The sequence below is a fragment of the Anolis sagrei genome, chromosome 1, assembly GCF_037176765.1.
Source record: "Anolis sagrei isolate rAnoSag1 chromosome 1, rAnoSag1.mat, whole genome shotgun sequence".
Classification (NCBI taxonomy): domain Eukaryota; kingdom Metazoa; phylum Chordata; class Lepidosauria; order Squamata; family Dactyloidae; genus Anolis; species Anolis sagrei.
The window spans coordinates 268,192,516-268,217,232 of NC_090021.1; the positions used below are offsets into that span (position 1 = coordinate 268,192,516).

General features: G+C 37.9%; 2 protein-coding genes across 9 annotated transcripts in view; both read left to right on the forward strand.

Annotated features, from left to right (window-relative positions):
- CAPRIN1 (cell cycle associated protein 1) overlaps positions 1-7,723 on the forward strand; it is a 36,787-nt gene extending 29,064 nt beyond the window's left edge. For 6 of the 8 annotated variants that reach the window (XM_067462717.1, XM_067462718.1, XM_060765018.2 and 3 more), the window contains 7 exons: positions 267-374; positions 1,024-1,173; positions 2,407-2,560; positions 3,111-3,305; positions 4,082-4,182; positions 5,119-5,182; positions 6,506-7,723. In XM_067462717.1, coding sequence (XP_067318818.1) covers positions 267-374; positions 1,024-1,173; positions 2,407-2,560; positions 3,111-3,305; positions 4,082-4,182; positions 5,119-5,182; positions 6,506-6,570 — 837 coding nt within the window. In that variant the 3' untranslated portion in view covers positions 6,571-7,723. The remainder of the gene's footprint in view (positions 1-266; positions 375-1,023; positions 1,174-2,406; positions 2,561-3,110; positions 3,306-4,081; positions 4,183-5,118; positions 5,183-6,505) is intronic. The other 2 variants (XM_060765035.2, XM_060765027.2) reach the window with 2 other exon arrangements.
- A 9,471-nt stretch (positions 7,724-17,194) lies between these two features.
- NAT10 (N-acetyltransferase 10) overlaps positions 17,195-24,717 on the forward strand; it is a 35,185-nt gene continuing 27,662 nt past the window's right edge. The window contains exons 1-6 of the mRNA XM_060764984.2: positions 17,195-17,503; positions 19,879-20,001; positions 22,058-22,149; positions 22,707-22,878; positions 23,795-23,917; positions 24,626-24,687. Of these exons, the coding sequence (XP_060620967.2) occupies positions 19,894-20,001; positions 22,058-22,149; positions 22,707-22,878; positions 23,795-23,917; positions 24,626-24,687 (557 nt within the window). The 5' untranslated portion in view covers positions 17,195-17,503; positions 19,879-19,893. The remainder of the gene's footprint in view (positions 17,504-19,878; positions 20,002-22,057; positions 22,150-22,706; positions 22,879-23,794; positions 23,918-24,625; positions 24,688-24,717) is intronic.

Below are 24,717 nucleotides of genomic sequence, written 5' to 3' on the forward strand. Positions count from 1 at the left end.
AAACTGGTCAGCTGGCCATCTATTGGGGGTGCTTTGATTGTGCTTTTCCTGTGTGGCAGGGGGTTTGACTGGATTGCCCTCTTCCAACTCTATGATTCTATGATTTATTGGGACAAATGAATACATCTTAATATTTCTTAACATAATGAAATAATGCAGAATAATGTTTCTAGTATAGTTGTAAGTAAAATATCAAAGAGACTGATGGGAAGGAGTTGCCCAAAGGCCCTGGCAGGAGTTTCTGCTAAACTTTAAAACTTTGACAGGTCCCCTTGGTTTCTTCCACAAGTGAGGGATATACAGCATCCCAGCCCCTGTATCAGCCTTCTCATTCAACAGAGCAGCGGCCTCAGAAAGAATCAGACCAGATTCAGGCAAGTTATGAGACTTCATTTTGCTTGGGAAGGGAAAATGTGCTACATTCCTGCATATATAACTAGAGCATCCCTCTAAAAACATGGCAATCATTTGTAGGTATCACATCTTTGGCCATTTTTCTAGTTGATATGTGTGCCTAATGTTTGTGCATTCTAAAATAGAGGCAGTTTCTTTGGTAGTTTAAACTCTTGTGTCTGTACATCTAATCTGAGGGTAGCTTTCCAGGTACAATTGATTGATTGGGAGGAGGCACATTACAGACGTAGTGTGATCGTTGTAAGCATTTCCAGCATTCATTTCAGGCACAATGGTAATACAGAAAAGTGCTGGAGTTCTTTTCCATGATGGTTTAAATCAGGTGTCCCTAGACTGCGGCCTTGCAGCTGTTTGGGCTTCCAACTCCCAGAATTCCTGACTATTGAATAAACTGGCTAAAGCTTAAAGGAGGCCCAAACAGCTGGAGGGCCTTAGTTTGAGGATGCCTGATTTAGAACAGGATACTCAGTGTTAGGTAAATGGGGTACATACAGTGTATCTTTCCATTAGGTACACTTGGTCAGCAGTTACATCTTTTTCATAGTAGAATATTATGTGGCAATGATTTATGGCTTGCTAACAACAGGTGGAATTTTTCTTTTTGATCAGGCTTCAATAACTCTAAATGCAGATCAGACCCCAACATCATCACCGTTACCAGCTGCATCTCAGCCTCAGGTCTTTCAGGCTGCCTCTAGCAAACCTTTGCATAGCAGCGGAATCAATGTTAATGCAGCTCCATTCCAGTCCATGCAGACAGTGAGTACTAAATAAATATTGAATGCTTATTATAGCTCACAAAGTCTAGAACGCCAGCGTGTGTCTAACGTAATAGGCAATTGTGCCACAAGTTCTGTTTGTAATTTGCATGTTGTGAATGTGTGTGAGTTTAACAAGAGTATTTAGTAACAATGTACAGGCAGTCATAGCGTTACAGACGCACGACTTACACATGACTCCTAGTTAAGAACAGAGATGAGACAATAGAAAGTGAGAGAAAACCTATCCCTAAGAAGGGAAATTCAAAACTGGAAAAAGATGTCACCACTGAAGCTTTATCACCAGTTGTTGTACCCATGACAACCCAAAATGTTCAAAATCTAGTTGTCACAGGGACAGGAAATGAGGTGAAATCTTCTAAATGGGTACAGACAGCAAAACTAACACCACAGGGGCTGTTAACCCTTCCCTATCCAAGACTTTTATAGATAGATGGGTAAGTTGGTATGGATATGGATATGGCTGGAGTTGCTTTAGAAATGTACCAGTTTTAAGAACAAACCTATAGAGCAGTGTATCTCAACCTTTTGAATGCTGCGACCCCTTCATACACTTCCTCATGTGGTGGTGACCCCCAACCATAACATTATTTTCCTTGCTACTTCATAACTCATTTTGCTACTATTATGAATCGTCATGTAAATATCTGATATGCAGGATGGATTTTCATTCACTGGATTAAATTTGGCACAAATACTCGATAGGCCCAAATTTGAATACTGGTGGGGTTGGAGGCGGGATTGATTTTGTCACTTGGGAGTTGTAGCTGCTGGGATTTGTAGTTTACCTACATCTAGAAGCACTGTGGACTCAAACAATGGTGGATCTGGACCAAATTTGGCACAAATGATCAATATGCCCAAATGTGAACACTGGTGGAGTTTGGGGAAAATAGATCTTGACATTTGGGAGTTGAAATTGCTGGGATTTATAGTTCACTTACAATCAAAGGGCATTCTGAACCCCACCAATGATAGAATTGGGCCAAACTTCCCACATATGACCCCATGACCAAAAGAAAATACTGTGTTTTCTGATAGTCTCTGGCGACCCCTCTGACACCCCCTCGTGACCCCCTCAGGGGTCCTGACCCCCAGGTTGAGAAACACTGCTATAGAGTCTATTTTGTCTGTAACCCAAGGGCTGTCTGTTATGAAGATATTTGGATCTTATTTTTAGAAAATGCTTGGGTTTTATTTACTCTTCTTATAGGTATTTAACATGAATGCGCCTGTCCCCCCTGTCAATGAACCAGAAACCCTCAAGCAACAAAATCAGTACCAGACCAGTTACAGTCAGACTTTCTCCAATCAGCCCCACCAAGTAGAGCAATCAGACCTTCAGCAAGAACAGCAGCTACAGACAGGTAAACATGCACGGGGCGGGATGCCAGTAGGTCATTCTAAAAACAAGCTTCCAGCATATCTAGCCCAAATAAACAACTCCCAGCACACATTGTTGAAGTAATATTTTGTCTCTGTTTGGTGAAGAGAGGTTGCTTCATGCTATTTGTAGAGACCTACAAAGGAGACAGTGTTGTTACACAGTTGATTCTTTCATTTTGCTGCCTTTAAATACCATAATATTTGTATACCATTGAAATACAATCTGCTTCTCAATCAGTAAAAGAAAGTGTTGATAGCAGTAGTAGCAAATTAATTTAGTCACACTGAAGGTGAACCCTATGTAGATCATGAAGACATTTAGGCCATGTTCCGTTGGGAATGCAGACTGCCATGTTGGATTTAATTCTGCAAACAATCTCTTTTTGAGTAGGTTAACATTACTGTCCTACTTGGTGGCTCTTAAGCACAGGGCATTGGTGAGTTAGTTTGATATTATTTGAGACTTTTGGAGACTGGAGTGTAAGTTCAAACTTTCTGCACTTTCTTGGTTTTCTTTTTTCCCCACTGTAGTGGTTGGCACCTACCATGGTTCCCCGGACCAGTCCCACCAAGTGGCAGGTAACCACCAACAGCCTCCACAACAGAATACTGGGTTCCCACGTAACAGTCAGCCTTATTATAACAGCCGAGGAGTGTCTCGTGGTGGATCACGCGGCACTCGAGGCTTAATGAATGGATACAGGGGACCAGCCAATGGGTTTAGAGGTAAAAACTTAAGAACCTTTTGAGACTAATTCTGAATGTTTTTTCAGAAATGCAAAATGTCCAGATGCTTATGCATTATTGTGGCATACTTTAATTTTTTGAAATATCGTGCTGAGTTGTCTTTAAGTTTGCTGCATTTGCTCTGTAGTCGTAATTGTGAGTGGAATGCACTATAAAATAAAAGTGCAATGCAGCAAGCTTTGAGACGGAACTAGCATGGGAGCTGTTTTCAACAGAAATGTAACAAACTGATATGAAATGATTTTCCTTTTTTTATCCTGCTAAATGGTTGCATCTTTTTTCAGGGCTTGTTGCTTCCTTGGCTAACAAAAGCAAGTTACTTCTCTTATTCAGATTATGACATTTAGTGGGATTTTTATTTTTGATGTCTGCATTAATTGAATCACTTTAAATTATGATTTATAAATGTCTGATATATGCAGCTTAAAATCTTGAACCATACTGACGACAGTGAATGGCACACAGGAGGCAAAATGCAGTTTAAACAGTCACTAGTTTTGTATCTAAAAGGGCTATGTATGAAAAAGACAGGGCTCTGTGTTTTTATATGGTATTGCATTATTATGATCCATTTGTGAGAATTGTTGCCATGTAGGAAGGACGGTTTATTAGCTGGAGTCAACATGTTCCTTCCTCCTTGTGTTGTTACGACATATGACCTTCTTTCTCAAATACAAACCATTATCCCTTGACTGATATCAAATTTTAAATGAATACAAATATCTTTCATAAAAATGTTTCTCCTGATTTTTTAGGAGGATATGATGGCTACCGCCCTTCATTTTCCAACACTCCAAACAGTGGTTACGCACAGGCACAATTTAATGCTCCTCGGGATTATTCCAATTACCAGCGGGTAAGTTGATTAAACTTTGAAAGGCCTTCTCTAGAGTAATCAAATGCAAACTGGTTTTGAGTGTTTCTTGTTCCTAAAATGTGATGAAATTTAAGAATTATTGCCCTATATTTAGAGTAAAGATAAAACTTCATTTGCACACATATCTGATTAACAATACTCCCATTTTATGTAGATAGGCTAAATATTTTCTGGTCCTCTGTCCATATATTGCTGTTTTTCCTTTTAACAAAAAATGCATGGTTAAATGCCTCTGCCCAGAAGCAAAACTGGATTGCCAAAAAAATCAAGGCAGTACATTTTACATATTTGTGACTCACATTAGCACAAAAGATCTAAGCGGGGTTGTTTACTTCCGTGAAACAAATTGCCAAGAATATATGAGTTAACAGGAAGCTGCTGTCAGTTGAATGATTTTAAAGCAGATGGGGTAATGTTAGTGCTTCAGAGAGGTGATTTCGACCCAGTGCAGCCCACATCCTCACAAGATATATATATATATATATATATATATATATATATATATATAAAACCCTCTATGAATGAGTTGAAATTTGCTTCAGATTGTTGAAAAATCTACAAATTATCTTGATACTAATTTTTTTTCCATGTTTGTTTTAAAGAATAATCGGCACCCTTAAAAGCTTCTGGGAGTGCAATTCCTTTTTGAAACAAACATGCAACACCAACAGTTAGGGCTATTTGAGGCTGTAAAAATGAATGGGAAGTGCTGCATGCAGCCTGAAGTGCACATGTTGTTTCCTCTTGAACCAAAGAAATCAAAATAATTTCATCTTTAAAAGCCTTTCAGTTATTAATATGGCTGAAGGCAATGGAGGCTGAGTTAGATTGAAAAATGACACGTTACCCTTTGAAGTTCTTTCCAGGAACTTCCAAAAATATCAACTAACAGTATTTGGCTCTTTAAATTTTCAGGATGGATATCAACAGAATTTCAAGCGTGGCTCCGGACAAAGTGGTCCTCGAGGAGCCCCTCGAGGTAATATTCAAGCAATTCATTTCTGATTTGAACCTGTGGGATGCAGACTTAAAGATACTTCGATTCAAATGTGTTAATTGTTGTAGCGGTCTGTTGAAAGTTGTTAATCAGTTTTGCTTTTGAATTGTTTTCTGTAATATTTCACTTCTAAATTCTACTTTTAAAGCTACGAAATTGCTTTTTATTCCTTGGAAATATAAGCTTACCAAGTTGTGAGAACTGTGAAAAGTGTTTTGCTTGGCCTTTATCCTTTTATACCTACAGTAGTGTCTGCATTTTGGGCTTTTTTTGCTATTGCTACTTGAATTTCAATAAAGATCTTGCATTATTTGTAGCCCGCTCTTCTGTCTTCAACTCTGTGTATGGTTGGAATTGACTATATTTTTTATAAACAGGGCAAATAGAAACCTGTTAAGAGATCATAATTTTGGTTAAATTATTTACACATTTATGATTTTATTCTGTCCCATTGCATTGTAGCTGTGTTCAGAAAATATACTAATGACAAAGTGTACAAAACAGTCTGGTCCAGTGAAGTACAGATACAGCATTTGTGCAAGAAATCATTCCACAGAATGTCAGACTAAAGCCAACCCCCCTTCGCCATTTCCTTTGCTAGGATAAGCACAAGAAACACAGGAGGGGTTGAATTGAAGACACTGGAAGCAGCACATTGAGGCTTTTTCCCAATGCTACCTTCTTATGCTGTCTCTGCAAACAGTTTGTGCATGGTGCATAGGGAACAGCTCTGTTTGCTCTAATGGGGATGAGCCTGTGCAACACCTTGTGCCTGCCCTTGAGCTAAAAATGCTATTAACATTTTTTGTAGATTAACTAAAAGGGATACAAACATCTTAATGAGGCAGAAAAAAAATCCCTACATTCTGAGTAATCTAGTGCAGGCTCCCAATAAAAATACACAAAACAAGATAAGCCTTTGCAGTAATTCTATAACTTGGACACGGACACACGGCAGCATGATTTTCTGATAAGATACTGCTTTTTCTTTGAAACTTGAGCAGCCACAATTGTATATACTAGATTTGTATTCTAGAACTTGTACCAAGAACCATACTTCAGATTATACACATTTATCATCTGAAAGCATAGTTTATGGCAACAAATTGATTCACCTTTGATAGAAAGGCAGAACTCATATATTTGTATCCGTTCAAACTATGCATTTCCTTTCTGAGTGAAACAGGTATTAAATCACTGATTGTATCTAGGCCTTAGACAATCACTACAGAAAGAAAGAGAGCCATTCTGAATATCAAAGGATCTCATTTGATCCAAAAATAAAATGCTATTTTTATTTTCTAGGTCGTGGAGGGCCCCCAAGACCCAACAGAGGGATGCCTCAAATGAATGCTCAGCAAGTGAATTAATCTAATTCACAGGATTACATTTTAACGCCAAAAACACACTGGCCAGTGTACTATACATGTTACCAGAAGAGTTATCTCTTTCTTCCCCTTTATAGGAAATTCATAGTAAAGGGATTATTTTCATTGCCCATAAAAGACAAGACTACAGTTGTCAGCTTTATATTTCCGGGATGTGGAAAGAAACGGCGTTTACTCTGCATGTTCTCTCCTAAGCGTCATCTTGAGCCTTGCACATGCGACTCAGATTTTTTTTACCCTAGCTCTGATTAAATGCAAAAATTGCAGTTTCAGGATGACGTCATACTGCATAGCTCATTGAACAGGCAGAAGTAATCTGACTGACTCCATTGACATTATATAGCACTGCAGCAAATTTGGATTTTTAAAAAACCTGTAAATCCCTAAATGTTTTACTCAGACAATTGGTATAGTCACGCTTCTACAGAAAGGAAAACGGAAAGAGCGAAGTGTGGTTTAACAGGGCAACTACATTTCACCTTTTTCTGTTAGACTGAAGCACTGAACATTTATAATGCATAACCGATGTCTATAATCTTCTAACTGAATAAGAAGCTGATGAACAGCTTCGGTGCACCTCTGATTCCAAAGTATTCCTGTTAGGCCTGACTTTCTGTTGCAAAAGGGTGCGCTGATGGTTTAATGTAACTGTTAGTATAATTGTGTAAATCCAAAATTAGGCTCTGATTGGCACTTTAAATTTTTCTGTAAAGAAATGGAGGATGCAATCTTGATGGCCACTTGTGTTTTCAATGTGAAGTGTTAAAAGAATTCTCTCCCAAACACATTTCCTGGATAGCAATGACATTTGTAAGGACTGGTGTTCTGTATCTATCCTTACTAATTGCACATTGCCTTTCACTAATACTTGATCTTGTTATATTATCACCTAAATAATTGATGCTGGTACTGATGGAAATTAATATTCATATTACTTTTGGTTATTTTTTTTCCTGCAGTCTAAAGGTTATAAGCATTTTCAAAGCCCAGCTGTTGCTGCTGCTGCCCTTTTAAATTGCTCTCTTTTGAAAAGCACCGGCAATGTTTGAATTGGTTTCCCCTTTTAAGGGAAATTGCAGCCAGCAGTTACAGATCTAAGCAAGATAAATAAAACATGTTTATTACAAAAACAAAATGCTGTATTCTTTAACACATCTTCACTGACTAATATAGATAAAAAGTTTGTATGTCTGTTCCCTGGATTTCACATGTACAAGATCATCATGGGAATTCTAACTCTGTGTTAGAAAGATCATAGTTATTGAAAAGGGTAACGTTGCTGTTTCTCGTCCTTTCTCTGGCTTCTGGACATGGTACATGGTGGCAGTTCCAGCTGTCTTCTTGAAGCTATACATAAAGGTTTTTGAGGCAGTAATGGGACCTGTGTCACAAGTACTGGATGAAACAATTTGACCACTGGAACCTTCTAGACAGAGTTTTTGAAGTGGCTGGGGACATATTTAGGGAATCTTGCTTTTGTATGCACATTCCCTTTCCTGTATCAGAATGGTGGTTTTCTTAACACAAAGCAATATTGTTTCTGCTTAGTGGATATGTTTGAAAGAACGGAACAAGGAACTGATTATTTTTAATCTCAATTTAGCAAGTTAGGTTATCCCGAAAATCTGCACAATCCAGCCACAAATGAGAAAATCATCCTGAGAATTAAGCAATTTTTGAGTGCGTCCTATGATGTAGTTGCTAATTACAACTGTACAGTTTTAGCTTCAAATACTTTTTGAAGATAATAAGAAATGAAGCAGGCAGGAGTAGATATTTGTATGTGTGTTTAAATATATATATGCCAGGCTAATTTAATTTGTGATTGGAGAATCTACAGTGTTTAAAATTATGCAAGTAGCTTATCATTTTGCTTACTTTACAAGGTTGCTCTTCCTGTCTGAAGGCAGCACATCAACATGTAGCCTATCCTTTGAATGGTTAGAAATACTTTTAGGCTTCTACTTGAGCTGCTGAGATTTCTTCTAATTTTATTATTTAGCTTTCAAGGTCTTCATTTGCAGCACTGAAGAATTGAAACCCTTATTTCCTTTGAAGCAGTGAAAAACACTGAGATTATTAAGCTGTGATTTTTTTTCTGTGGCAGAAAAGCCTATGGCATTATCATGGAATAATTAACAGAAGAAGTTTGAGGAAATCCATTTAAAACTTACTTTGTGTCTGTCCAATTTGGCAGTGTTAATTTTTTTTGTCTTAATTCAATCAAGCCAAAATAAATGATTAAAATAAAGCTCTGTTTTCTTAAATATGAAACAGATGTTGTTCTCCCCATGTGATTTCCTGAGCATCAAAGGCGAGTGGCAATTTTTCCCCTTCCTGCAATAGACTTAATGGTGTCAAAAAATCTGCTCCAAATGTTTTCCAGCCACTCAGATGAGGTTTTCAGGGTTATGGAATGCCTTTCTATTGCATTATTGTCAGGAGAATAAGGGAATTGGTGAATCTGGATAAAGTAGCAGCAGGATCCAATGGAATTATGCTATTGGATCTTGCCCAAAAGAGTAAGCAAGAGACAAAGCAACAAGAAAAAAAAGTTAGATTTAAATGAGGATTCAAAACTGGAAATTCTTACCCCTTCTTAATAGTTTGGGGAAATGTTTACCAGTACATAATGAGTGATGGTTTGTGATGGAAAAGTTACCGTTCAAGCAACTTGCACTGAAAAAGAAGTAACCAACAGTTATAGAAAGTATGGTTCAGTTATTCATACTTATGTTGAGAAGTGTGAAGTTTTCCAGTCTACAAGTTTGATCTCCAAACTCAAGTTTATTAAAAACTGAAATTGGTCAAACAACTGCTTTGAAGCTAATTCAATTGGCATTTCAAAAATCTACAGCAGTGAGTTGAGAAGAACGGTCTTTTAGATGTTAAGCTGCAAATTATCAATTGGTGTAGACAGTAGTGAAGGATGGGAGTTACGGCCCAATATCTGGAGGACTAGTCTCATCCCTGATCTGGAGTAATGAAATTATACTATTTTTTGTGTATTGTGCAAGAAAGTTTTTGTGTTGCCCATTTTGTAGCTGGATTATGTTATAAACAATTTCCCAGTTCACCTTTTATCTGTGTAAATCCTTCATCCTTTTATAATTTCATAAGTAAAGCTGAAAAGCTTCTTTGTGTCCTTCCTGTTGTTTTGCATCTGAGTAGTGTTCTAAAAGGAGCAATACAATTGAAAATAGCTACTGAAACAAATGCGGATGTTATATTTTACATGTCAGTGGAGATTTATGGAAAAATAGCTTCTACAAATAACAAACTGCAGAGAATTGCCTGACTGCCTTGGTGTATAATTGTACTTGTTTTTGGAAAGGGTGGATGGAGAGGAGAGGATTTCAGCTGGTTACCTTTTCTATATACATGGATGTTTAAATTGTGCTACCGTTCTTAATCCACCATCTACATTATAAAATCAAGGATGTCATCCTTCGGATGCTGTAATGTGTAATTGATGTCATATTTTAAATTTAAGTGCTTCTTTCTTTGATGCTTAAACTGAAATAGCTTTTAAATGCCCATCCTTTTTACTGAGGGTTCTCAAGTACAATAAATAATCAAAATAATGAAACAAAATTAAAGAATCAGTACAGAAAAAGGGAACACAAGAACAAACAGCATAACATTGAGCAAAAGATATTATATACATTTCTCTCTGATTGAAGTTGTTAAAATGTCTGTCAGTTTCCCATACCCACTCAAGTTAATAGGTCCGTTCAATAGCCATGCAACACATGTCTATAGTTGAATTTTGCCACTTCTGAGCATATAGTCTTGCTGTAGTCATGTATCATAATAGTTTCCCATATTTTTTCTCCATCTGGTCCTTCAGTAATCCCAACAAATACAATTCCAGTTTTGATTAGAAATACATTTTCAGAATGTTTTGCAGTACAATCATGTATTTGATTCCAGATTTTATTTATTATTATTATTATTATTATTATTATTATTATTATTATTATTATTGCTAACCCACAAGTCCAGTAAATATGGTAAAATGAATCCACCTGTTGCTAAGATTTCCAACATGTGTTGGAAACACCTTTGTATGCTTTGGCCATCACCATCATCATCATATCAGTGTAAATTTCATTCCCTTTGGCTGTAATTTATCCCAGTGTTCTGTTTGTTATGTCCCAAGTTTTACGCCCATTTTATTATGAAATCTTTAACTTGTTCTTTTTTCATCTCAATTTTAACAAAAGTGTATAATTTTGCTAAGCAAATGCTCATCTGTGCATAATTATATCTCAAAATCTAATTTGTTTAACTCTAATTTGCTTAATGGAGAAAATATTTTTTTATCCATAGAATCATAGAGTTGGAGGAGACCTCATGGACCATCCAGTCCAACCACCTGCCAAGAAGCAGGAATATTGCATTCAAAGCACCCCTGACAGATGGCCATCCAGCCTCTGTTTAAAAGCTTCCAATGAAGGAGCCTCCACCACACTCCGGGTCAAAGTTCCACTGCTGAACGGCTCTCACAGGAAGTTCTTCCTCATGTTCAGATGGAATCTCCTTTCTTGTAGTTTGAAGCCATTGTTCCATGTCCTAGTCTCCAGGGAAGCAGAAAACAAGCTTGCTCCCTCCTCCCTTTGACTTCCTCTCACATATTTATACTTGGCTATCATCTCCGCTCAGCCTTCTCTTCTTTAGGCTAAACATGCCCAGCTCCTTAAGCCGCTCCTCATAGGGCTTGTTCTCCAGACAATCATTTGAATCACCCTCTGGACACATTCCAGCTTGTCAATATCTGTCTTCAATTGTGGTGCCCGGAATTGGACACAGTATTCCAGGTGTGGTCTAACCAAGGCGGAATAGAGGGGTAGCATTACTTCCCTAGATCTAGACACTATGCTCTTATTGATTTAGACACTATGCTCCTTAAATCTTTCATTTATTCTTCTAGAAGACGCACGTATTCATGGGACTTGTATCCATGATTACATTTATCTATGTTCAACAAAATATGTCATCTCTATATTATTCTTCATTTTAATACAGTTTGTTATTCCACACAAAGTCGTGGAACGTATCTTAAGTGAATGTGGTGGTTGTGCTGTACTACTGCAGATTATGCCTTTCCCCAACAATTATTTATTTGATGTAATTCATTATTGATCTTGAGCTAATTCTAAGAGGTCTTGGTAAGTCAGCCATCTTTCATCTAGAATCATTTGTTTCCTATGGTAAAACCCATAATGGCATCATAGGGCACTTGGTTTGTATTTATTCCAAATTCTTAACAAGGAATATATTTTTAAAAAATCATTGTTAAAACTCAACATTATTGACGCCATCCACATTATAGATAATGCCCTTACAAATCCAACGAATCAAAACAATTCTTCAACCAGGCTGGACAACAAGGAGATAAGTACAATTTCTAGTCCAGGACTCTGTTTTGCATCTTGTAAGATTTTATATTTAATGGCCTTGCCATAAAACTTAAGTCTTTATCATTTAAATAAGATGCCATTAAACAAAATCAATATTGTCTAAAATAGCATACTCAGCAAGACATTCATTTTATCACAAATATTCTCCACAGTAGTAATATTTTAAGCTCCCCCCCACCTTTGAAGTGCCATAACATAACTCTTTAATAACACATTTCATATTTCAATATTTCATCTTTGTCTTAATGTTAATCCAGTTTGTCCACCAACTGTATTTGCTTATTTTCTCATTTAATAAAAAAAAACTATTTTGCCTTTTAAAAATCTTAACCAATGCCAACTCACCACATTCATTGTCTCCAACAGAGATTCTGTAGTTTCTAAAGCATTGTCTAAGACAATCACTAAGCAAAAGTTCTTATATGCTTTCTTTTTTATGCAATTGATCCTGTTTTGTTGGTCTATAGAACTTCCAGAATAACAGTAGGGGGAAAAGTGGATACTTCTATCTTACGTTTTTGTGTATGTTGCATGGTTTGGTGAACTCGAGCAATATCTATCTGTTGCCTGTCTGTCATAAATTGCTTTATCCAAGTAGAATTATCCACAAAATCAATCTTTTCTAGAACTTTAAACAGAAAATTCTAGTTCAAATTATGAAAAGTTTTTACTGAATCTAAAATAAGAAAAAAGGGGGGACAATCTGTTAGTAAAATATGGTTAAAGTAAGGGTTTTTTAAGAATATTGGACAGAATAGAAAAAGGGACTTTGGATACCATTTCATTTAAAATAATATTAAAGAACTGTGAGGGAGAGGGGGTGACGTTTTGCAAAAACTTCAAAATCCAATGCTGTTTGACACCTCTCCCTCCTTTTGGAATATTACTAAAGTGGACTGCTTTGATTGTTTAACTTGTTCGGTCTGTTCTAATCTTGCGTTACAAATTCTGTGCGGCTGGGTCACCTTAAACAAAAAATGGCTTGATAATAACAATCCTGTGCTTTGATGACCATGTCTCTATAATCTGTTTCTGTTCCTTAAATAATTGATGATAGCACCATCTAATGGATGGACTGTCAATACCACTATTTCACAGAAGAATAATTGAAAGTGAGTTCAAGTGAGACATCTAGTAGGAAAACCTGGACAACGCTGTAGTGAGACTAAACAACATTTCATCCCCCAAACAGAATATGAGAGACTCTGTTTTTCAATAGCCATTTAATAGAAATACAACAAAAGAAGATATTAAGTGGCTTAAATGACCAATTGTGCAAATGTTTTGCATCTCAAACAGATGAAAAGTTTGATTAGTAAGTAGAAGGATTAAACAAATCAAAAGGATGACGGTTTACAAGAATTCAGAAGAGGAAAATGAAATCGAAGACAAGAATGAAATTATCCTTAATGCAAAGCCAATAGTAAGATGGACAAATTACAAGAAATATCAAATATGAGTCAAATTGTGGATAATAAAATTGAGATTTTAATACGGAGAGATGATCAGCACAAACCAACACAGGGAGATATGGAAAAGGAATGGAACGAAGAGAAAATACAGATGACATTGACAACACATGAGAATTGAAAACGCCACCTAAAAGAACTACAGTGAAACACAGCTAAAATAGCAATTAGAACATCAAAAGATCTGCAAAGAAATACACAGCCAGAACAACATCTAATCAGTTTACCCAGATGGGAAGTGCCCATGAAAAAGCTTAAAATTTGAGAAAGATGTGGACTCAATTTGCTGAAGCAGGACTTGAAATGCAGGAACCAGAGGAGAAGAGAAGATCCGGATGACGGAGACAACACTTGGAAAGTGTTGGAGGGAACAAAATTCCAATAGAAGTACTTATACTTCCAGACATGAAAAGTTTGAGAGATTTAGTTGCCAAAAGCCAATTGGGAGAGTCTGCTGTAAAAATAGATGACAAAAAAAATATAATCTTGAAAGACTATGGATAGACCTCAACACCTTGATTAAAACAGAAACAAAAAACTCCAAGAAGAATGGGAATCCTACACAAAAAATTTGAAAGAATTAGAAGAAGCCACAACAGGACTCGTTATTCAACAATATGTGAACACTGCTTTATATATACATTTTGGATTATCTATTATCCCCACATTAAAGACTTTGGGAGAAATGCTGAAAATATACTTTTAAATTAGATTTGGAATGTTTATATCCAAAATTTGTGTAATATATCTACCCCATGTTTAGAAATCTTGAAAAATGACGACCCTACACTTTTAAAAATAGAAATATATAAGCTTTGTGTAAAGTTAAGGGGACAAGAATGATAGTCCTAGTGATACAAAACAAACTTGGTTTATACATTACTAACTTATTAACAGATTATCTTGAATTCTTAGATTATTTAAGTAATAACTATATTTAGATAAAGACTTTAAAGAAACAATCTGATAAGAACAACTGAGATGAACATTTCAAAAGAAAGCTGGAAAAGAAGAAAGAATGTTATGAGAATATAAGAAGACAAAAATATACAAGACGACATAGCCACTACATCTAATCCTAACTGATATCACTCCTCTCTTAGCTGTAGAGGATATAACGAACTCTTGCTGTAATCATTGTAAATATTAAAACTTGGAAACTTGGAGCTCTTGACTAATTTGGGTATTTCTGGACCTCTTGGCTATAGATCAGGGTGAGGTAACATTGCCTTTCATTGCTCCAGTGTAGTATGGCATTTTTCAGTACGGTACTTTGTTTTGTCCAATGTATTGAAACAACCTCACTTAGATGTACTGAAACCTTCAAGCAGTTAGGCAGATTGCTCACAGTTTTAACTTGGAAGCCATAACTTGCCACCCTGTGCAGATCCCATGCCATGTCTTGCTATCTTTCTAGAATTGTCAAGTATCCTATCTTCATACAAAACAGAAATCCACCCTAGTGACATAACCATATACTGTATATACCAAAACTACTCATTGTTTGGGTCAGCCAACCTCAGCTTTTATGTGCATATAACATGGTTTCAATATATTTCTAGGTTATTTCATATGCATATCCAGTTTTTATTGTTATGTTTCTACCATATAAACTCAGTTAGTGTCTGCCAAAACATTCAGATGTAGGATTTATATATATATCTTAAAATAAGCCAAATGATGTTTTTTATATGGCATTGCTGGCACTGATGTTTTACTAAGGCTATTGCCAGAGGACCTAAAAGCACCAGATCTCATCTTGGAAGCTAAGCACAGAGTCAGTCCTGGATAGTGTTTGGATTGGAAGTGAGATATGTTTCAGCAGAAGGAACTGGCAAAACAACCTCTTGAGTATTCCTTATCTATGAAATTCATGGGCTTGCTTGTTTCGTTGGTTGAGGGCCCTTCTACACAGTCCTATATCCCAGAGTATCAAGGCAGAAAATCCCACATTATCTGAGTGTGGACTCAAATAACCCAGTTCAAAGCAGATATTGTGGGATTTTCTGTCTTGATATTCTGGGATATAGGGCTGTGTGGAAGGGCCCTGAGAAACTCCCACCTGGGCACACAGAAGACTGAGCAACTCGGAAGATGCTGAACAGACAGCGCTCTGACACCACAAGATGCAGATCCAACCTAAAGAAATGGGGCTACAAGTGGAGTTTGCGACATGTGAGTGTGGGGAAAAGCAAACCACAGACCACTTACTACAATGCAGTCTGAGCCCTGCAACATGCAGAACAGATGACCTCCTTATAGTGATACCAGAGGCACTCCCAAGTGGCCAACTTCTGATCAAAGGACATTTAGTATAATGCCAAGTTTTGTGGGTTTTTTTGAAATACAATATAACTGTTCTCAATTTGCTTCCTGCATGATAAATAAAAAAATGGCTTGCTATAAGTGCATATGTGACTTGAAAGCACATACCCACATTATGCGAAGAAATGTCTCCATGACAGGCAATGTTGTGCCCTATTTTGTGTACTACTGGTGTGTGCCTAGCATATTTAAACCAGGTTATAAATTATCTGAGTTTATGTATCAGCACACAATCCTGTTGGAACTATGATGCTTAATATGTGGAATTGTCAATACAGGTAACATTTTGCTATCCATTTAAACCCACCCTGAAAGAATACTACAGTTGTTTTCACTGCTCTTAGAAATATTGTAACAATGGTTGCTATGTGATAAGTTGTATGTATGTGTTGGAAATCTATGCACAAGCTAAAGATCTGGGTTGTTTTGAATGGATTTTAATCAAATTTTTCAAATGGCCTGTGATATAGACACACACACACACACATATGTGTGTATGTATATGTTTGCCCATGCCTGATCTCTCTCTCTCTCTCTCTATATATATATATCCCAGGATCTGATCCCAAGATTTCTGTTTAGCTCAGATTATCTGGCAGTGGGGACTCCTATAAGGTAAAGGTTTCCCCTTGACATAAAGTCTAGTCGAGTCCGACTCTGAGGGTTGGTGCTCATCTCCATTTAATCTATATAAATAAAAATGTAATGTTAGTGGGATTAACATAACTCAAAAACCACTGGACAAATTGACACTAAATTTGGACACAATACACCTATCAGGCCAACAAGTGACCATCACTCATAAAAACACTGAAAAACACAGCGGACGAGACTTTAAAGGTCAAGAAATAAAAAAAACATTACAACGCATGTGCAAAACTACATATATACACATACATAAACACACAAAACACATATACACAGACTGGGCCACAGCAACGCATGGCAGGGGACAGCTAGTAGAATTATAGAATCAAAGAGTTGGAAGAGACCTCATGGGCCATCCAGTCCAACTCCATGCCAAGAAATATTGCATTCAAAGCACCCCCGACAGATGACCATCCAGCCTTTGTTTAAAAGCTTCCAAAGAAGGAGCCTCCACCACACTCCAGGGCAGAGAGTTCCACTGCTGAACGGCTCTCACAGTCAGGAAGTTCTTCCTCATGTTCAGATGGAATCTCCTTTCTTGTAGTTTGAAGATTTCGAAGACGAATAGCCGGCGTTGTCCGTAGACACCTCCAAGACAATGTATAGGGCCTGGCTGGAAGGGCCCTGAATCCACACTGCCGTATAATCCATTTCAATGTGGATTTTACATAGCTGCGTGGAAAGGGTTTGAGGCAAAAGGAGGGAGAAGCAAAGCGAGATCTGGACCTAGGAAGCTCCTCCTGCAGCTCCTCCCCTTCCTGTGGCCCGGAGGAAGAACTCGCAGAAAGACAGCCTGCAAAAAAGCAAGCAAGCAAAGCCTGTGGTTTGATTTTTCTCCTGGTTCTTGGCGAGTGACGCGGGCCGAGGCCACATCTCCTTCTCCCCGCCTCGCGTGGACCATTTCCCCCGTGGGCTTTGCTTTCCAGGAAGGTATCCTGCGAGGCATCCGGGCCCTTCCTGTCTTTCCACGTGGTTTTCCACGTGGAAGCTGACTCCTGGGCAGCGGCGCCAGGAAAGAAGCGAGGAGGGGAAATTGGACGGCCCCCCGAGGTAAGTTTTCTAGCTTAGAAGTCATCTACCCTGTTGAGCAGGCATGGGCAAACTTGGGCCCTCCGGGTGTTTTGGACTTCAACTCCCACAATTCCTAACAGCCGGTAGGCTGTTAGGAATTGTGGGAGTTGAAGTCCAAAACACCTGGAGGGCCCAAGTTTGTCACCACTTTCACTCCCAATGTCCCAATGCTGTGAAAACCTGGGATCAGTAGTTTGCTGAGGCACCAGCACTCTCGAGTCAAGATATCTAAAGGCTTTGTACAACTACAACTCCCATGATTCCATAGTATTGAGCTACATCAGTCAAAGTGGTCTCAAACTGCATTCATTCTGCAGCATAGCTGCACAGTGTTACCCTCCTGTTAGAGTACCTGGACACTAGATTTAATGTAGTTTGCCACCATTTTAACTTCCACAGCTCAAGGCGGTGGCATCCTAGGGTTTGTAGTCAGGTGAGGAACAGAGAAGGTAAAGGTTTTCGCCTGACATTAAGTCCAGTCATGTCGGACTCTGGGGATTGGTGCTCATCTCCATTTCTAAGCCAAAGAGGTGGCGTTGTCCGTAGACACCTCCGAGGTCATGTGGCCAGCATGACTGCATGGAGTGCCATTACCTTCCCACCGGAGCAGTACCTATTGATCTGCTCACATTTGCATGTTTTTGAACTGCTAGGTTGGCAGAAGCTGGGGCTAACAATGAGAGCTCATGCTGCTCCTCGGATTCAAACCTGCGACCTTTCGATCAGCAAGTTCAGCAGTTAATAATAATAATAAAACTTTATTTGTACCCCGCCACCATCTCCCCAAGGGACTCGGAACGGCTTACATGAGGCCAAGCCCAACAACACATCAATAAAAACAACAAGCAATAAGCAAATAAACAATACAATGAATATAACTCACATATAGACAAAACCCACTGTGCAACTGGGGGCTCCGAGAAGGCTAAAGACCTTGCAAAAGTACAGCTCCCATGATTCTGTGGCTTTGAGACATGGTGGTTCATGTGGTGTCAAACTGGATTGAATGTACAGTATAGATCGGGCATGGACAAACTTGGGCCCTCCAGGTGTTTTGGACTTTGACTCCCACAATTCATAACAGGCTGTTGGGAGTTGAAGTCCAAAACACCTGGAGGGCCCAAGTTTGCCCACGCCTTGTATAGATACTCCCAGAGTTAAGTTAATAGATACAAATACTATGATCTGATTGCTTAATTGTCCCCTTTTCCCTCTTGTAAACATGTTCCAGTACTCTAGTGTTGCTTACCCATCCCCTGCCTCTTTGCTCTGTTATACAGTATAGCCTTATAAAGTGGGCCTTTAGTATCCGCTGGCATTTGGCTCCAGGACTCCCCATTGATACCGAAATCTATGACTACCGCAGTCCCATTATACATTATGGCATAGTGAAACTCCTTTGGAGAGTTTAGTTTTTTTAAAAAATTATTCTCAAATCATAGTTGTTAAATCCATGAATACAAATATGCTTGCACAGAAGTAAACCTCCAGATCCTAATAAAGAATATTAGCCCTCTGTATTTTGAAAATAATAATAAAAATAAACAAAAAACCAGGTTTCTGGGACAGCATTTGTAGTCACTGTGATCCAGGTGTGCTTAGGATTGTTTTGCTTCTGTGTATTTATTTATTTCCCAGTTACTTGTACTGTATATCCTTTGAAATCATTGGAAGAAAGGCAGAATATGAATTCCGCTAATGGTGATCATATTGGGTTGCTGTGAGCTTTCCAGGCTGTACAGAAAATTCACAACCTCTGAAGATGCCTGCCATAGATGCAGGCAAAACGTCAGGAGAGAATGCTTCTGGAACATGTCTATGCAGCCTGGAAAACTCACAGCAACCCAGTGATTACGGCCATGAAAGCCTTTGACAACACAATGATTATATTGCTAACTGAATCTTGCATCCTCAGAATTGTTTTATTCATAAAAGATGGAGGATTTTGGACACTTTTTGGATTATATATTATATTTTCTCACTTTGGGTTCACTGGACAACAACATGGTCTAAAGCTATCCAAACAGTTGAGAAACTATGATGTGCAGTTTGTGAGACTGCTGCATGGCCTGTTCTAGAACGGGGTTTAAATTCTGGTATGTTTCAGGCGACAATGCCAAGCAAAGTTCGCAGGAGTAAGTAATAGGGAAACTTTTTTTTGTGAGGAAACACACATATGACGATACAAGATTTGACTTTGATGGTGGTTAAAATATTCCATAGTAAGGACAAGGAAACATTGCGTGCTATATTTTTCTTGTAAGGATTAAAAATATTTGACGTTTGGCCACTGACTGTCAATGTCATTTTAACTGGAGTAATATTTGAAATTAATTCTTCTATAATCTCTACAGGATCTCTCAGTGAAAATGCAGCGCAAGAAAGTTGATAATCGTATCCGGGTACTGATTGAGAATGGAGTGGCTGAGCGGCATAGGACACTCTTCATTGTCGTAGGGGACCATGGCAAAGATCAGGTGAGATGTAGCCTCTGGATGTGTAAACTCAGGTTATAGTGAGCCATTTGGGGAGGTGTAGTCCAATATATCCTTTTAATTTTTTTAACCAGTTTTTAGTCTTGTTATGTTAATTTAGTTAAACTGTAATTTCAGTGTTCATTTAATTCAGTGATAATGTCTTGCTGTTGCTTATGTTAAGGCTTGCTGTATCATTTTTAATTTATGATATGTCTTGTTTATTGACTGGTTGTACTATAGGGCATTGAATATTGCCATTCTATGTTGTTAACGGCCCTGAGTCCCCATTGGGGAGATAGGGTGGAATACAAATAAAGACGATAATAATAATAATCATCATCATCATATCTGGAGAGTGCCAGATTTGCGAGTAGCTTCTAGTTTGTGGACAATTTCAACAGAAAGGAGGAAACCATAAAATGAACAAAAGCTGGTTAAAAGTATTAAAAAACTAAAATCATGACAGTAAACAAAGAGCAACACTCAAAAAACAGACAAGATACAATCAGGGCCAGCCAGGCATGTAGCCAGGGGTGGGGGAGGCTTGAGGGGATTCAGCCCCCCTCCCCCCCCGAAATTCTCATGGTGGTTCGCGAAAAGGCCTTACTGGTGCATTATTTATGTTTATTCATATCATGATCTGATCACCATACTCAATATATCCCATATGCGTGGGGGTATTGGGGTAACAATACAAAAGATTTGCTAGGGTAGACCCCTTTTCACTCAGACTCAGCCCCCCCCCCCCCCGAAACAAACTTACCCTCCCCCCCGAATCGAAATCCTGGCTACGGGCCTGGGGCCAGCTAACACCTCCTAGCAAAGAATTCCCCCAGGCAGGAAGCAGCCAGGCTTTGAAGCTGCAAATTTGTTCAATGCTAATCAAGGTCGCCAATTGCAACACTCACACTTGCCTCAAACAGACAAACGTTCTTTCTCCCACCCTGGACATTCCACAGATATATAAACCTCACTTGCCTGGATTCTAACAGACCTCCCAACCTCTAAAGATGCCTGCCATAGATGTGGGTGAAATGTCAGGAGAGAACGCTTCTGGAACATGGCCATACAGCCCAGAAAACTCACAGCAACCCAGTGCTTCCAGCCATGAAAGCCTTCAACAACAGCTTCTAGTTTGATCTAGAAGTAGAGTAGGATTAACAATTATGTCTTCCTGGCGATTGAATGGCTTTTCTTAGCAAAACTGCTTTGAGGTGGCTGTCCCACGTTCCCTCTTGTGGTTTCGAAATCCAGATTCCTAAATGTTTTATTAGACAGAGAGAGTCTTTCAGTAGGTGCTTCTTTTTATTCCAGCACAACTATGAAAATAGCTTGTTTAATGAGAAACAGGCCTTGTATAATGTGCTGGACTTTTAATTAATTAATTTATTATTATTATTATTATTATTAATAATAATAATAATAATAATAATAATAATAACTTTATTTCTAACCGCACCTCTCTCCCAAAAGGGACTCAGGGCGGTTTAATTTCTTATTCTTCTTTTATTGATTTGTATTTTAAATTAATTGTAATTTTAGTGTGATATAATAATTTAAAAAGTTTGATATGGTGTGGATTTTTGGCTGTTTGTTTTAATGGTTGTCAATTGTTCAGAATCCCAAACTGGGGAAAAGTCAAAATATAAATAAAGGTGATAATGATATTAGTATTAACAGTAACAACAGCCAGGAGATGTGTTTGGCATCCTCTCTCGTCTCTTTTTACTGGCAGTCAAAAAGTTTTTCATTTAGTCAATATTTTAGATTTAAATTCAGATGGTAGAACAGGCTTTTAATGGGCTGTGATTTGCTTTTATCTTTTGTATTATGTTTTAATACATGATTCATAAAATGCTGTGTTTGTAATATAATTGTTTATTTGGTTGTTTTTAACCACTTCACTTCATAGATCTTTCCCTGTACTTACTTTTAATTGGGGATAAGCAAGCTGGGGTTCTGTGTTGGGAAAAAGTGGGGTATACATTAAATTAAGAAATACATTAGTTAGCTTTGTTCAGAACTAACCAGGAATTATTTTCTCATCACTTGACAGGTGGTCATACTCCATCATATGTTGTCTAAAGCAGCAGTGAAGGCTAGACCATCAGTATTATGGTGTTACAAGAAGGAATTGGGCTTCAGCAGGTAAAAATATTTGTTATTTCCTCTTTTCTTTCTTTTCTCTTTTAAATATATATATATATCATAATTATGCTGCGAGGCTCCACTTTTGATTGATTTATCATCTGTGTGTGGTCGGGAATACTACCACAACTTTTCCAGTGGCCAGGGAAAATGTATTATCAATATTATTGATATGAATAGAAATCAGGTCTTGGAGCACCACAGTTCTGACCCTTATCTCTCTCCATCTTGAGCTAGACATATGTCTCCCAATGCCTATCTAATTTTCCAAGGCTTATTAGTACATTACGACCCTATATGGGATATGTTCCTTGCTGCACTGCAGTTGCTGAAACAGTGGATACAACCGAACACCAAAATTACTAGCATATCATAGAATCGCACTGGAGGAGCTAGAAATTCCTATATAAATATTCTCTAGGAATTTGCTAGGCCCTCCAGTGTGACTCTATGGTAGGTTTTGGGGAAATACTATAGAAAGTAATGCACAGGATTTCCTTTGAAACCTGACCATTCATTTCCCAAAGACTTCTAATTTCCTCTGCTTTGCCCACCAGCCATCGTAAAAAAAGGATGAGACAGTTGCAGAAGAAGATTAAAACTGGAATGTTGGATCTGAAGCAAGACGACCCCTTTGAGCTGTTCATTGCAGCCACAAACATTCGGTACTGTTACTACAATGAGACCCACAAGATTCTTGGGAATACATTTGGCATGTGTGTACTCCAGGTAGGAACTCCATGTTCGGAGTCTGTAGTATTCTTGCAAAAGTTGTTGTGCACATAAATTCAGCATTTCACATGATAAATCATTTCTGTGCTTCATCCTGCTACTCCCCCTCAAAATATTTGAAGAAATAATTATCAAATGTATGTGAAATATTTGGGTAATCCTAATTTGGCTTAATAACTTCTATTTATCTGAGCGAGGAAACTCTGGTTCCTAGCTTTGGAACATGCCAGAGTCTTAAATCATCACTTGAGTTTGCGTTAAAGCTGGGAGTAATAGTTTTCAGGGACAGGCAAAAAATGAAATGTTTACTTGTAGAAACCTGCATTGGAGCAAGAGGGCTGCATGTGTGGGTAAAAGTGTTGTAGTCTGGATTATTAAGCAGAGAGATAATTATTTGAACCAGATAGATTGTTACACCTGATTGCTGTGAATTCAACTGTACTTTGGCCAATTCTAAGAATAATAAAAGTATATACTCGAATATAAGCTGACCCGAATATAGGCCGAGACACCTAATTTTACCTAAAAAAACTGGGAAAAGTTATTGCCTCAAGTGGGATATGCAGCAGCTATTGGTAAATCTTAAAATAAAAAATAGCTATAAATAAAATGTGTGTGTATGCATATATATTTGTATGTGTTTGTGTGTATAATATGTTCAGTTTCTCAAGTTGCTCCTGACACGAAGAAAAGTATATACTCGAGCATAAACTGACCCAAATATAAGCTGCAAGGAGCTTTTTCAGCCTAAAAATGTGCTGAAAAACTCGGCTTATACTCAATTATATACAGTACTTGTCAGTTAGCTAGAGCTCAGAGAAAATGGTCATATTCTCTCTATTTTTGTTGATGCGAATAGTACATTAAATGTGTGGCTAATTTGCAAGTGATAACTTCCTTCATAATCTTCTAGGATTTCGAAGCTTTGACCCCAAACCTGCTGGCTAGAACTGTGGAAACTGTGGAAGGCGGGGGCATAGTTGCGATCCTCCTGAGAACGATGAATTCCCTGAAGCAGCTCTACACCATGACCATGGTAAAATGACTAGGAGACACAGATCTCTGCTTCCATTACTAAAGGGGAGTGTATGCATGCGCTCTTTGATATGTATACTCACTTTAGCATGCAGAACTTCCAACATAAATCTGCTAGTGTAACCTAAATGGTGCTCCTGTTTAGAAAATGATAAATTCCCAATGTGAAAAGTCTTTAGATCCTGAGGATCTACCTTTATTTAGAATAAGTCGTACTACATGGGCTGGTGCAAGGCATTTCTCTCTGTTCCATATTGTATGTACAAACTTTTGGAAAAGGCAGGACTTTTTAGAGATTATAACCTTTTGGAAAACCAGAATCTCCAAAGCCTTTTGGAAGCGTGACGTTTTGCCATTCACACAATTTGGAAAATCATAACCTTTTTGTAAAGTATGATCTTCCTGAGAAGAGCTAAAAACTACATTTGTGTGAATCTTCTCTTTAGTGTATGTATCCACTAGTATTCATGAAAGACAAATTAATTTTCTCAGTTGTTAGACTGATATATCTGGTTATTTCTTTGAACTTCTAGGAACGAAGATCATGCCAATGCACAAAATATATAGCATATCTTCAGAAGTGTTATTTTACTTGCCCCAAGACATCTACTGTCCCTTAAAATATATTTGGTTTTTAAATCATGCTCTCAAGAGACAAAAAGAGACAATTATTCAATTTCATACAAAGAAATCTTCTTTTCCCCCTCAGGACGTACACTCTCGATACCGGACAGAGGCACATCAAGATGTAGTAGGAAGATTTAATGAAAGGTGGGTTGTAGGATTTTTTGAGCATGCCTG